The following is a 14,296-nucleotide window of genomic DNA, read 5'->3' on the forward strand; positions in this document are numbered from 1 at the left end:
CAAACTTAATCTGGACCATGGTCTGCAGTATATCTATAAGCATCTTGTGTCTTCCACCTAATTTCCTTTTTGTTCTCTATGCCAAATGGGAAAGAAAGGGTCAATTATGAATATGCAGACAAGGTAACAAAAGTAAACAGTAAATTAGTAAAAGTTCTTTATTTTCCTCTTGTATTTGCTTTATATCTTGCTTTACAAAGTTATGAAGTTCACAGCTTTATACCAAAATGTAAGAAGGCTAGGCTATTGGCTTATAAACATTTTTGCAGTCAGGTGTTTCTTTCTTCTAATCCATATTCAATATTTTAAAAAAATCTGAAACCAAGGGTGCTGGAACAGCTCTAGGCATGTATTTATCTTTAACAGGAGAAAGATCTTCAACAGCCTTTTTTTCTTAACCCCCTTTATACCCAATTCATTAGGGGTATTATCTTAAATTTAGAGCAACTCTGGGAAACTTCAGTCACCATATGACCTAGCAGGGCCACATAGCTGGGGCTGAAGGTGAAGTTAGAAGTATTGTCTGATAAACAGTAGGTGTCATTTACATGAGGATTCCTCATCCACTTGTATGAAACTCATTAAATCCCAAATCACCCCCACCACAGCCTCTTTCCTATTCATTAGACCACCTCTCTTAAACCCCAAGGGCCCTACTGACTTATGGCACGGATGAAACCATTGCTTTATAAAAGTGGCACGTGAGGCCTTCTCATCACAAAGCTAGGAGCACTCCTTTAGGTAATGGGATCAAATTTTATAAGTAAGCCTACACAAACTGCAATTGTTTGAGCAAACCAGAGTGTATGTGCTGTTCAAATCCCACTGTACAATATACTTCAATCTTTTCCAATTAATTCTGTTCCATAAAATATACCATGCCATTCCTCTTCTCCCACCAAATTGCCCACATGCCTCGTCACTAAAATTTTTCAGAAAAAACAGCAAAATGAAACCTTTGTTAGGCAAATAAGCACTTAAACAGAAACAGTATTGTTTTACAAATTATATGTAGGTCATGAACTAAACCGAGGGGGAAAAAATTTTCCCCCCAAAGCAGGAGTGTACAAGTAATGACTTTCTCTCAAATTTGAATAATATCAGGTAAAGATAACTCTTTGCTCTTTTTGTTTCCACTTTTGTTTTGTAACTGAGGAATATGCCAAAATACATTTTGAATTTAATTAAAAACTTTTTCATAAAATTTGAAGTGACTAATATTTTATCAGAACAAACTGCCATTAAAACACTAGAATATGTACACAAAATAACTTATTCTATGGTTTTCTTGGCTCTGAGTAGTTCAAATAGGCACAAACAATTAAAAATCACATTCTACAAATGGCCTCCAACTACTTATAAGAAACGTGCCTCTTTTGTCAGGTCATTATACTATATGTTTCCTTCTTGAAGCCTAGCAGCAGAATCAGCACAGACCCCTGAGCCACAGGCTCTTCCATATGGGAAAGAAACTATGGCTGTAACATCAGAGAACTTAAAAAACAGCAGAAGTTTTGCATAACTTAAGACACTTAAAGGTGATAACACAACCATAAACAGATGAAATGCTTATGGTCCCTTTATTTTTCAACAGAGGGCTTGAACAGTTCATTCTGGATAATACTTTAACCTGCTGTTAAAAAGAAATTTCACATGTTCTTGAAAAGAACACATTACTGCCACACTTTTTCAAAGAAGTCTTTTGTGAAGTGAGGAAAAAATACCACAAACACAGGTGCCCACCCATATATACACATACAAAGGAACTTTCACACATACATATCCAGAGGCAGATACATGCACATGAGTCTACCAAGTTAAATCCAAATCACAGTTCTTACCTATCCTATCAATCAGCAATACCCTCAAAAGTTCCCCATGACTGCCCAACACCTTACATTCCCTTTTCCTGCTGTACAAAGTTCCACCATGGTTGTTTCAGACTCATCCTTGGGCAGAACAAAGCACCTATGTATCAGGCTTTCTTAGCATACCATCCTGCCAATGTGGAAACAGAGTCACTGCAGTCCAGAGGAAACTGCCAGGTTTAGCAACAATTCCAAAAAGACTTTCCTGGAAAATTACTATTTCCAAACTCAGAACAGTGTGATTTCTCTGGTCACCCTTTACAGGAAATGGAAGGTAGGAAAAGCTTTTAATCTCACACAGAAACAGTGCATATATGCTTTATCAACAGGATCTTCTCTGTTCTCTATTCAGCATTGTGCAAAACTAAATAGTGTGGTTAATAAGGGTTTTCCACTCACAAGGACAGAAATAGCTTATGGGGCCATCCATTATCTAGTAGTAGCTCCTAGATTAGTTCTTAACATTTTCTGGATCCAGTAACAACCACTGGAGCCTTTCTTGGAAAAAAGAACACATTCTTAGTCTTGCATAAAATATCAGGGGATTTGCAGCCCCTCTTGCACCTTTCCATGAGCCCCTGAGGAAGCCCCTGCTCTGGAACCTGAGGGAAGGATACTCAAAGATGTGTGTGTACTAACAGGGGATTAAACCTGGATGCTGGCAATCCTAAGAAACTGTAGGTGTCATGTCCTATAGCTCTGTAAGTGGCATAGGGCTTCTCCCTCTTGACTTCTCTGAACAATCTGAGTTTTGAGAATCTAGAGAATCTAGAAACAAAAGGTTAGAAAGTAATACTTATATAACTTTACCAGTAAGAGTCTACAGAAAATCCAGAAATGAAGCAGTTCCACTAAGTTTTTGGGGTTTCAGATGTTCTTGAGGGACAAAGTCTTTCCTTTCATCATAGACCTCTCCTTTCCCAGCTAGCAGGGAAGTGAAAGCAAAAACACTGGCTGTGGAAATAAGTCTCCAGTAAGCCTGCTTGAGGCCCTAAAAATTGTATCCAGATGATTTATTATAATTTCCCCATCTTGGGTGCTGCAGGTGCACCCTATGAGCCCAGAGAAATACTATATGGTTGCCATTAGTCTAGGTTCAACAGTGAGAGATGGGGGTAGCAAAGGAGTAAATCAAAAGGTTTCAAACCCACATAAGGTTTTGAGTGTCAGAAACTAGAAGGGGAGACAAAGATATACCTCCAGTTCAAACAGCCTGGAAGTATCTGTAGCAGTGAGCAGCACCCAGGTCTAACAGCAAAATAGAAAGGTAGACAGACATTAGATCAGCATGCTGCCTCACACTGAGCACTTTCTCAAAATTTGCACTGAAGTTCACTAGGAAACGCAACTTGTAAGGACTTACATAATGGGACTTCAGAATTTCTAAAATAGTGAGCAGAGCAGTTACTCTAGCTATTTATCAAAAAAAAATCTACTGTGTGTCCCCTAGCATTTAAAGTCAGCTCCGTCCATCTACAAAGCAGGTGAATAGTGAAATACACTGCACATAATTGTTAAGAAAGGAAATGATTTGCTTCCAATTTAAATACCCAGTTGTTTTAACTGGAGAAATTAAAAATGATCCTGAAAACTAAGCATTTGAACAAACTTTGTATTTAAAAGCCTGACTATAGGTTTAAACCATCATAAGAACATACACTTAAAATTACAAATTGAAATCAATAAAACATGTATGATTAGGGTCAAACTAGGAAGCCAAGTAAGATTTGAATCTTTAATAAACATCTGAAGAATGCTAGTAGCATAAACCACTAAATGTCATGCAGTCACAGAGGAGGATGGTTCCTTAAAATCTGCTTAAACTTGACTGTTTAAACCCTCCAGCATGAACTTGAAGTGTACCCTATCATCTCACAGAGCTGCCCAGACTTATGCTAGTTGTGAGCCTGGCTAGTAACCACTTTCTTCTCCCCCACTTCACTGGAGAAAGGAAGACAGTGGCTTGTGTGAGGGGGCCTATGTGAAAATAGTTCAACTAATGACTTCCCAACATGGGAGGCAAAAAAACTTCATGAATCAATTTTGCTGTCATCTTCAGCATGTCGTTCAATGTGTCCTGCAGCATCCTAAGGAAAAGGGAGAAGGGCCATGAGAGACAAGTTGGTGGTAGGACAGGAACAAGCCAAAACCAAGTCAAGTCATATGGATATGTTTTATATGGGATTGATACCTGCAGGCAGTTAGGAGCCAGCACTTTGCTAATTTACATGAAAGTATGCATTTAAAAAACATGATTCTTGTCTTAACACAAGATGTTCAGTTATTGGTTTGAAACATATGAAAATATTCTCCTTAAGCTCTTTCTCAAAACCTAATTCTTCATTGAAAAATCTCATTGAAATTATTCCTTAAGTCTCTGAATAATAAAAAGAAAAATCCCTAATCCCTCCCCCTATTTATTAAGAGTGTCCAGAATTACAATTAAGAAAAGGGTTGCCAGCCTCTGCTCTGAGCAGTGTACTAAACCCCAGGTAACCTTGAATCCCACTCATTTACCTGCTTGGATACTTTCCTAGCAGTGAAAAAAGCATCACAGTTCTTCCAGCGACATTTCAGAGTCTGAAAGTTGGGATTCGTGTGATCAGTCAGCAAGTGTTGTTTTAAGTGATCTACAACACCAAATATCAGAGAGCAACCATGCCACTGCAAAGGAAAAGAAGGAGGGGAGTAGGTAAAGAAGAGCACAGTAAAAAGCAAAAGACAATAAGAAAACCCCAAACAACAAGAAACAAACAAAAAGAGCACAGTAAACATGGGATCAGAACATTCCTTATTTTATCTCATAAATACTAAGGAAGCAAAAAGTATGCCCCTTATTTTTTATTCTCAACTATAAACAAAACAGAGCCAGAGACAACCAAATTATCAATATAATGAGGAACTCTGAAAGATTGGGTAGTCTTTTGATACTTTGGTATTTTGAAAAGACAAACCACCAAGGTAGACATTACATTTTTTTAGACAGGGAAAAGGTTAGCAAGTATGTATAAATGAACCAGCATAAATTCATTTCAAATTACATTCTTTACCTTGCCATCATAAAACAGAATTTCTATCTTATTCTATTTATTACAAAGGGTAAATAATTTTCCTGTAATACTAAAAGGGAAATGTTTAACAATCCTAAGAACTGAGGACTTGTAAATTTGGAAATATAAATGTCTGATAAAGAAAACTACATTTGTGGAAATATTTGTTGTAGAAACTTTATCATGGAAGCCTGACTTTTCTCACAACATTTTATCACTTGAATCACAATCTGATTACCTACTTTTTAAAAGTGTAACTTTAACATGGCTCATTTTCATTATTAGTCAGCATAAAAACTGGGTTGGAATTTTCCCTATAATTTGATTGTAATAAACCTTGTAACTCCAACAAATTATTTCTAAAAAGTAAGGCAAATTTTGAGATTTTCTTTTGTCAGACTATTCCATCCTACTATTTCTTTTCTTTCTTTTTTTTTTTTTTTTTTTTGTACGAAGGATTGAACCCAGGCATGCTTAACCACTGAGGCACATCCCCAGTCCTTATTACTTTTTCTTTTGAGTCAGATCTCTTAAGTTGCAGAAGCTGATACTGAACTTGTGTCCTTCTGCCTCAGTCTCACCAGTCACAGGAATTATAGGCACATGCCACTGCACCCAGCATCCAACCCTCTACTTTTAAAACTAGAGATATTTTCTCCATTTTTCTAGATAGATTAACTCCATTTGTGTATTCTGGATCTTACTGTACTAAATTTTGCTTACCTTCATTGGCAAAATTGAAAAAGACAGCAGTGTATGAAAAAGCAGAAAAGTAATTAGGCTGTGGATAAGCCTAAAGTTGAAGGTAAAATAAGCTTTAAGGGCTAATCATTGGTCCCTTCCCCAAAATTAAAATTATACAACTTAGCTTGGTGAACTGAGGTTTATAAAGTATTAAAGTTAAGACTCCAAAGTCTTATTTACTTATTCCTCAGAAACCAATGAGGGTATAAACCAAGCCATTAAATATTTATAATCCCTGAGATCATGCCCCCACAACACACACACACACACACACACACACACACACACACACACACACAAAGCCCCACAAAAAACCACTTCTGCTTTTATTTCATATATTTTTGGTATAGTCAATATTATCTCATCTTAAAGTTTTGACTTTTCATTAAAGAAGTATAAAAATAAGTTTCCTTGTCTAATGGTAAAAGGCAGAAAGAAGATGCTCAAATACAAAAATGCTAAACTAATGACAATGAAAATCTATAAACTAGCCCAGGGTTAAGCAACTCCTAACAAGAACAGTTTCACTGCTTACCCAACAGCGGTAATTCTGCATCAGATTTAGTCTCACAGCCTGAATACTGCCATCATAACAGCCAGTATAAATCTGAAGAAAGAGGTTTATAATACCAGATCAAAATACACACAGAGAAACAACTACAAAACACCTTCAAAATAAGAGTTAAAAGAAAATACAAGCCTAAAGCAAAATGAGCTCCAGGTACTAGAATGAGATGTAATTTCTAGATCTTCTAGTCTAGACACCTTGAAGCTGTACTCCTAAGAGAGCCACTCTTGCGACTGTGGCTGAGAGCAAGGCTGGTAGGGCTCGGAAGCACCTACTTTTTTTTTTTTTTTTTTTTTTTTGGTACCAGGAATTGAACCCAGGGGTAGTTAACCACAGAGCCACATTCTTAGCCCTTGTTAATATTTTATTTAGGGACAGGGGCTCAGTGAGTTGGTTAGGGTTTCACTAACTTGCTGAGGCTGGCTTTGAACTCACAATCCTCTTACCTCAGCCTCCTGAGCTGCTGGGATTATGAGTGTGAGACATCTTGTCTGGTGAAACCGACTTATTCTTCAACCAAGGTAGCTCTGGCTTCTAATTGGTGTTGCTTATTAGGCATCTGCATTTCATTGCAGGAAAGGGTTCTAATACTCAGAGTTTGAAAAACATTCATCCTGGCTCAACCCCACAATTTAAACCAAAATAAAATACATGAAGGTTTAGCAGGGTTAAATCAATTAGCTTCTACTTTTAGGTCTGCTATAACTGTCACACTGGCCAAATCTCCTGACTCCACTTCAGAGTTCTGTTCAGATCATGATGTCTCTGGAAAAAGCACCACTCAATTTTTAAAAGCGTCTTAAATATATATTCTAGTGAATGGTGGTATTAAGATTTTTACTATAATTATTTTCACTATAAACAAAAATAGAATATTCAACAATGTTACTGTGTTACTTCTCAGTTGTTATTAGGCCAAGAGATAAACAGACATTCAATAATGAGGCATACAGAAACAGATGTCACTTTGGGAAAGTCACAAGTAGTAACATATTAACAGTATGTAGAATGTCACATAAACACATTTGGAGGCAAACTTCTGAGAAGACAAATAATACTCACCATGCTTTTATGAATGGTCATACACATTATCATGTCTTTGTGTCCTCCATAAACTTGTAGTCGATCATGGGACTTAGAAGGAAAACAATAGTGTTAAAAGTTTATTTTTACTTTGTGCTTAATAAACAGTCTCTTTAGGCCTGTAAGAGGCTTAAAACTGTATCTAAGGCACTAACTAGAAAAACCAGTAGTATTCTAACAGAACCTAATGGCAGTCTTCTTATTAAGTCCCACTTCGAAGAGAGGAGCTGATAATAAGAAACAGTAAAACCAATTTCTTTAATATCAAAGTCTCAAAATTGCACATAAGGAGAATTGACAGAACTCTCAAAAGAGACAGGTTGCCCTCTAGAAACCATTTACATTTTGACACCCATGAACCTCACCAAGTATCTTGGTAGTGTCTGTCACAGTGTAATTTATAGGTCAGCTGTTTCATAGTTATTTAGAATGTTTGTGAAAATGCAGATTATTGAACTTACCACCCCAGCCTTACTGTATCAAAAATCAACACTAATCCCAAGAGACAACTTCCCCAAATCATTCAAGCAAAATTCTGGATTTCAATTTTACCTGTAATTCATAGACACGAACAAATTTATCCAAGCAAGCAGTCACCATCACTTTTCCTAGGATATTCACTACAGTCACTGCATGATTGTGACCTTTATAGATCCGCACAAGCTCACCAGTCTACAACAAAAGTGAAGTAACAGTCACTAGTCTGATTTTTAAGATTCTTTTCTACTTGTGAGATCAATGATTCTATAATCCTAAGAGGCATAATTCTGAGGTTATCTGTAAACACATGCAACTGTTCTAATTTCAAAAGATGAAGTGCTTCTACAGGCATTTGTTACCTATATAAAATATGGAAGGATCATAATTCTATCTACAGCTTTTGAAGTACAGGTTGAACATAGCTAATCCAAAAATATGAAATCCAAAATGCTCTAAAAATCCAAAATTTCTGAGTACAGATATGACATTGCAAATGGAAAATTCCACATCTGACCTCATGTGACAGATCACTCAAAATTACAGGCACACTAAAAATAAAAAAATTACCTTCAGGCTATGTGTATATGAAACATAAATAAATTTCATGTATAGGCTTGTGTCCAGCCCCAAAATATCTCATTATATATATGGAAATATTCCAAAATCCAAAAAAAACTTTGAAATACTTTGGGACCCAAACATTTCAGACAAGGGATATTCCACCTGTACTTTCACTTTTATAATTTCACTGGATCTGGACAAATTCATCAAGTAGGATTATGCCCAGTTTATAGAACAGGAACTGAGCTTCAGAGCTGCCGTTATGACCCAAGTACAGTCTTTCAGCTGTTTTTATTTGTTCTGTTTTAAACTACATATCATATCCACTTTCTAAGAGCCTTGGCTGCTCAATTTAATTTGTTTAAATGAGGCTTTCAAATGAAACCTTGAGCCTGTTTCCTAATAAAAATTTTGACAAAGTCAGGATTTCTAGATTGCTCAATCTTATCCAAGAGCATATGCATAGGGATTATTATTAATGTTTTCACTGAACAAAGGGCTTAATTTAAATTGCAAGAGGGCTGAGGAAACCTTCAAGATTTAACCACCATTTTATGAAAGAATTCCTCAGACTACATCAACTTAACTTACATGAATGTTGTGAGCATGAACTGACTGATCACTGGAGCCACTGAACACAAGATCATTCACCACCTTAGAGGAAAAAAAAAACCTCAATGAGTTAGATTCTGTACAAAGTTCTTAGTTCCCTCTGTTAATTTATAATACTGGTGGATCTAATTTCTATCCTATTTTGAGCTGAGCATGAACCAGGTATAAAATAATGATTCCAAGACAAATTTTCTCAAATGAAACTTTTGGTCCACCACTGTGAACGCTGATGAATTGAAAAGAATTGCCAGGTTTGTTACCTCTCTGGATGGATTAAGAAGGGCCTTAGAATACACTCACCTTCTACAATAAAATACTCTATTGTCTCTGAGTTAATATATTAAAAATCAGCATGTTATTTGGTGACCCACGCATAAAGAAAAGAATTGCAATCTCCTTGATCTTTTCGAGATGGCTGTATTCTAAATGTATTAGACAACATGGAAAATTTGAAACTCTATTTGTGCCAGACAAATCTTGTCTTTTATACTATACTTGCCTTCATGCAAAGAATGGTCTTGCTATGGCCCTCCAGAGTTCTGAGAAGCAGTCCGTTCCGTGCATCACGTACACTAATGGTACAGTCATAAGATCCCACAACCAGTAATTTTCGGGCACCTTCCTGAGCTGTGGCAAGACAACTAACAGCCCGAGGGCCATGGCATTCAAAGACTTCAAGTCGTTTATTGTTCTGAAAAATAAGTCACCATTTTATAAAACAAAAGCAACCTTACCTGGAAAACTTCAAAGACCAACTAACCAAAATCACTACAAACTCTCAAATCGATTACCTGCACTCCAATTCTCTGACTCTAAATCCTTAACTTCCTTAACTCTGCTATTCTCACTCCAACCTTCTTTGTTGTGTTCATGACCTCCTTCCTCTAAAGTCTAGCAGGGGCAAACTCCTACATAATAAACTATTTTATAACTTCAACCTACATTAACCTAATCCTAATAAAAAAATCATTCTCTTTTTATGCTCCTTTTCACTTCCCGTAATGATAACAAAGGATCACCCTTTTTTTCATACTCCATTTTTCATGCTGCAGACACAGAAACACATTTTTTTCCATGCAAAATTTATGCAATCTAGTTGTCATGATGTTTCCAAAAATCTCTGAGAATGACCTTCCTAAACGACCTCATTAAGAGTCTCAAACTTTCCACCTTTTTGTTACTTTGACATTCTTCTGTCCTCTGGTTCTATGTTATCTCTTATGACACTTAGTGAACTATAAAAGTCTTTATATAAGAAGTGTGGTTATATCCTAAATCCCAAAATATTCTTTTAGTTCAGATTTTAGTTTGTTTCTCTGATTGCCTCCATCTTGTTCATAAAGTCTCCCATTTTCCCAAAGTCTTTAAGAAGATACTTTAGGTGTATGCATGGAGTAAAGCTTCCAGAAACTAAGCAGAAAGCAACACTAGGAGCCTACAGAGCTGGTTTTAGCTATCTTGAAGTGCTAGGGTCATAGAGATGAAGAGTTCAGCACCCAATGGTGGATAGGCCCTAGCTAGTCCTGGCTTTCTGTGAGACTCCAGAAGCACCAATGTAGGAGAATAAGCAAACTAGAAAAGTCCCAGCTCTGCCAGGCGCAGTGGTGCACACTTGTAAACCCAGTGGCTCAGGAGGCTGAGGCAGGACTATCTTGACTTCAAAGCCAGCCTCAGCAAAAGCGAGGCACTAAGCAACTCAGTGAGACCCTGTGTCTAAATAAAATACAAAAAATAGAGCTGGGGATGTGGCTCAGTGGTTGAGTGCTGTCAAGTTCAATCCCTAGGAACCCCCACAAAAAGTCCCAACCCTAACCTTTAAAATTCACATCTATGCAGAGATTCTCAAAACTGTCTTTAGATCCATCTGCTTCAGAGATTTTCAATTATTTAAAGAACTTTTTCATTTGATTATTTTTTGTCATCACCTTGCCTCAAATGTCTTGCTTTTAATTATTATCTACCTCTGATAGCATTAATTAATATCACATAAGAAAATCAGATAATTTTCAAGTTTGTCCACTCTTCACTTATTCTTTCTTCTCCATTTCTACTGCCCTAATCTAATCTCATCAGGCTCTTAGCATTTCACATCTAAAATATAAAAATCATCACTAATTCCCTTCTGTGATCTATTTGTATAAACTGGACAAGATAAGCTGGCACTTCATTCTTCAACAAGTTTCTTTCTTTTTTTGTTTTTTATTTTTGGAACTGGTGATTGAACCCAGGGGCGCTTAAACACCGAGCCACATCCCCAGTTGTTTTTGTTTTTATTTTGAGACAGGTTCTCACTAAGTTGCTTAGGGCCTCACTATTTTACAAGGCTGGCTCTGAACTTATGATCCTACTGCCTCAGCCTCCTGGGTCACTGGGATTAAAGGTGTATACCCTCACCACCCAGCCTCACACATGCTAGGCAAATGTTCTACTACTGAGTCACAACCCCAGTCCCCTGATTTTAAGTTTCTTAAAGGCAGAAACCACAATGCATTTTATTACATCCCTTAAAGCATGTTCCAACTAGCATTTAACATATGAATGTCATTATAATAGTAAACATTTTAGATATTAGAAAGTGACCAGGAGATATGGTCATACTAATTAGTGTAAGACTAATCAATTCCATCTCTTAGATTACATCTTTCATCCACTTCCTTCTCTTCATTCTTAGTGTAACCTTTCATGTCAGCTTCCATTATAAAGTCTCGTAGATGATCTCCTTGCTTCTACTAATCTTTCCCAATCTCCTCAACTCCCCAGTGACTTTTCTAATATAAACTGGATACTGTCTCTAGCATTTTAAAACTAACAAAATGAAGTCCAACAACCTTAGCAAAATACAGAGGCCCTCAAGAACTTCCTAAATCTTACCCGAAGCCTAGCACGTATCAGATACTCAATAAAGGCTTGTTCAACAAATGAATTTATCTTTGGGTTAGGAAATAATGACACATGGGCATTAAGGCAAACCTCAGATGAGTTCACCTTAAAGAAAAGGTTGTTCTCATGAAGCCTTACATTAGTTCCAAACCACACCAATGTCATATGTAAAGGAGTTCAGATTCATTTCTTATGGTATCATTCTTAAAATGAAACAGACTGGTTTAACCTGTGACTCATTATTTGGCCCTAGATCTTCAGACATGGTTTAACTTAGCAGAATTATATTTCAGTCCTGGCACATTTGAGTCTAAACAGACAGAACAAAGGATCTTATTTCATTTATATCAGAAGACAACAGTTTTTAAGTAATGCCAATTCTGCTGTTTCTTCAATAGAAAATGGAAATGCCTGCCCACTACTTCTTCCCACACATGCTTATTCTATTTTCAAATGGCAAGGGAATATAGCCTTTTCTTCTCCCAACTACTAACCTTTATGTTAAAGGTCACCACAGTACCATTTGCCAGTCCTGCATAAAGGATTCGCCATCTACTATGGAGGCAGAGAACCCGGTCTTCCAGCTGTAACTGCTCCACACACTCTCGGGTCTGAAAAAAGTACACAATATTTAATCAGCAAATAAGATATGAAAACAATTCCTCCTGAAAGTAGAGTTTCAAATGACTCTGATGAGGAAGAAAAACATGGCATTCTCTATTTTGTAGAAGATTTAAAAAAATTTTGGACACAGTAACTATTTATTTTTATGTGGTGCTGAGGATCAAACCCAGTGCCTCACACATGCTAGACAAATGCTCTACTGCTGAGCTACAATCACAGCTCCTTATAGAGGATTTTTAAAAGATCCTTTTCCTCCTCAAAATATGAGGCCAAAGACCTCCAGGCTATAGGTAACAATGGAAAAAATATGCATATATTCTAATAATGATATCTATGTTTCTAAATAAAAATACAGAAAATCTTCAAAGAGCACTATGAGTTGGGTCTTAGTCTCTGAAATTAAGTGGACAAAGATAAAAAGATAAATGTATTTGACATTTAAAAAGGAAAATGTATATCAATAAATGCATTAATCAAATGTGTATTCCTATAATTGGTTCTCTCTTTCAATAACTTTTAAATGCCTCCTTCCATCTGGTGCTGAATTAACTAGGCCATAACTACCCAGAAAGCTTTCAAAAAATATAGAACCGCAAGTTCCTGAGATTGTAATTCAGTAGACTCAGGAACCTATTCTTTTAAAATTTTCCTTAAGGGGCTGGAAATGTAGTTAGCTCGGTGGCAGGGCACTTGCCTAGCATAAGCAAGGCCTTGGGTTTGATCCCCAGCACTACAAACAAATAATTTCTCTAGTAATACAAATGAACATGCAAATTTAAGGAGTTATATGCTTGATATGACCTTCAAGAAATTACTTCCATGAATTTCCCAGACTGGATATACTAGGAAATCTAATTACCTAGAACCAAATACAAGGTCAGTCACATAGTATAGGAAAGAACTACTGTTGAGGGCTGGAGGTGTGGCTCAGTGGTAGGGAACTTGCCTAACATGTAAGGCCCTGGGTTTGATAAACAGCACAAGAATGAAAAAAAAAAAAAAAAAAGAATTACTGAAAAGTACTAAGTGACTGAAGGCCAAGGTATAGCTTTTCAAAAGGTCTAGTAATATGTTTTAACAAGCTCTCCATGAATTTGATGAACACTAAAGTTGTAAATGGTGCTGCAGGAATCAAATCTTCATTAACAATCCAATTAAATACTGACTTCTTCCCAGTAAAATATAAGAACCTTGAACAAGCACTGACTCCATTCTCTCCCTTTCTTTCTCCTCCCATTATCATATAGATTCCATCTATATACGTGATAAACCAAATGATGTAGTAAAATTTTGTTTTACATAGTTATATCTTTTAAAGAAATTAAGAACACAATATGTACAATTTTTGGGTGGGAGTAGTACTACCACTTGAACCCAGGGCCTCATGTACTACCACTGAGCTATACGTTATATAGAATTATGAAACTATATAATACATATAATTTTAATGCAATTTTCGTACTTATTTCAGGTTTAAAAAATTCAAACATTTTATTATTCATTCTATCTAGGATTAATTTTGGCATGATATAAAAATAAAAATTAAGAATAATATTTGTGGGAAAGACCAAGGGGGGATATAAATTATTAGTAGCAGGATATGAAAAATACTGGAGGAGAGACAGAAAATCTGGTCTATGTCTAAGTCTCATATCTACCCAAAGTTATATCAGTAATGCTAAAACAGGTTCAGAAGCAAATAAAGTCAAATGGGTAGAATGAAATACCTGCCACAGTATCTCCACTCAATACAGTAAATAGTCTAAGGCTCGAAATTATCGTCTTTTTTTTTTTTTTTTTTTTTTGCAGGCGGGTAGGGGTGGTAC

At 36.4% G+C, this 14,296-nt stretch overlaps 1 protein-coding gene across 3 annotated transcripts in view; it reads right to left on the minus strand.

The window, feature by feature from the left end:
* Positions 1-143: 143 nt before the first annotated feature.
* The window catches only part of ZNF106 (zinc finger protein 106), a 55,658-nt gene continuing 41,505 nt past the window's right edge, over positions 144-14,296 (minus strand). For all 3 annotated transcript variants that reach the window (XM_079129042.1, XM_079129041.1, XM_079129040.1), the window contains exons 15-22: positions 12,341-12,457; positions 9,466-9,657; positions 8,946-9,008; positions 7,866-7,985; positions 7,293-7,364; positions 6,198-6,269; positions 4,386-4,532; positions 144-3,955 (exon numbers count right to left, since the gene is read on the minus strand). In XM_079129042.1, coding sequence (XP_078985168.1) covers positions 3,899-3,955; positions 4,386-4,532; positions 6,198-6,269; positions 7,293-7,364; positions 7,866-7,985; positions 8,946-9,008; positions 9,466-9,657; positions 12,341-12,457 — 840 coding nt within the window. In that variant the 3' untranslated portion in view covers positions 144-3,898. The remainder of the gene's footprint in view (positions 3,956-4,385; positions 4,533-6,197; positions 6,270-7,292; positions 7,365-7,865; positions 7,986-8,945; positions 9,009-9,465; positions 9,658-12,340; positions 12,458-14,296) is intronic.

Source organism: Sciurus vulgaris (genome assembly GCF_902686455.1).
Source record: "Sciurus vulgaris genome assembly, chromosome: 2".
Taxonomy (NCBI): Eukaryota; Metazoa; Chordata; class Mammalia; order Rodentia; family Sciuridae; genus Sciurus; species Sciurus vulgaris.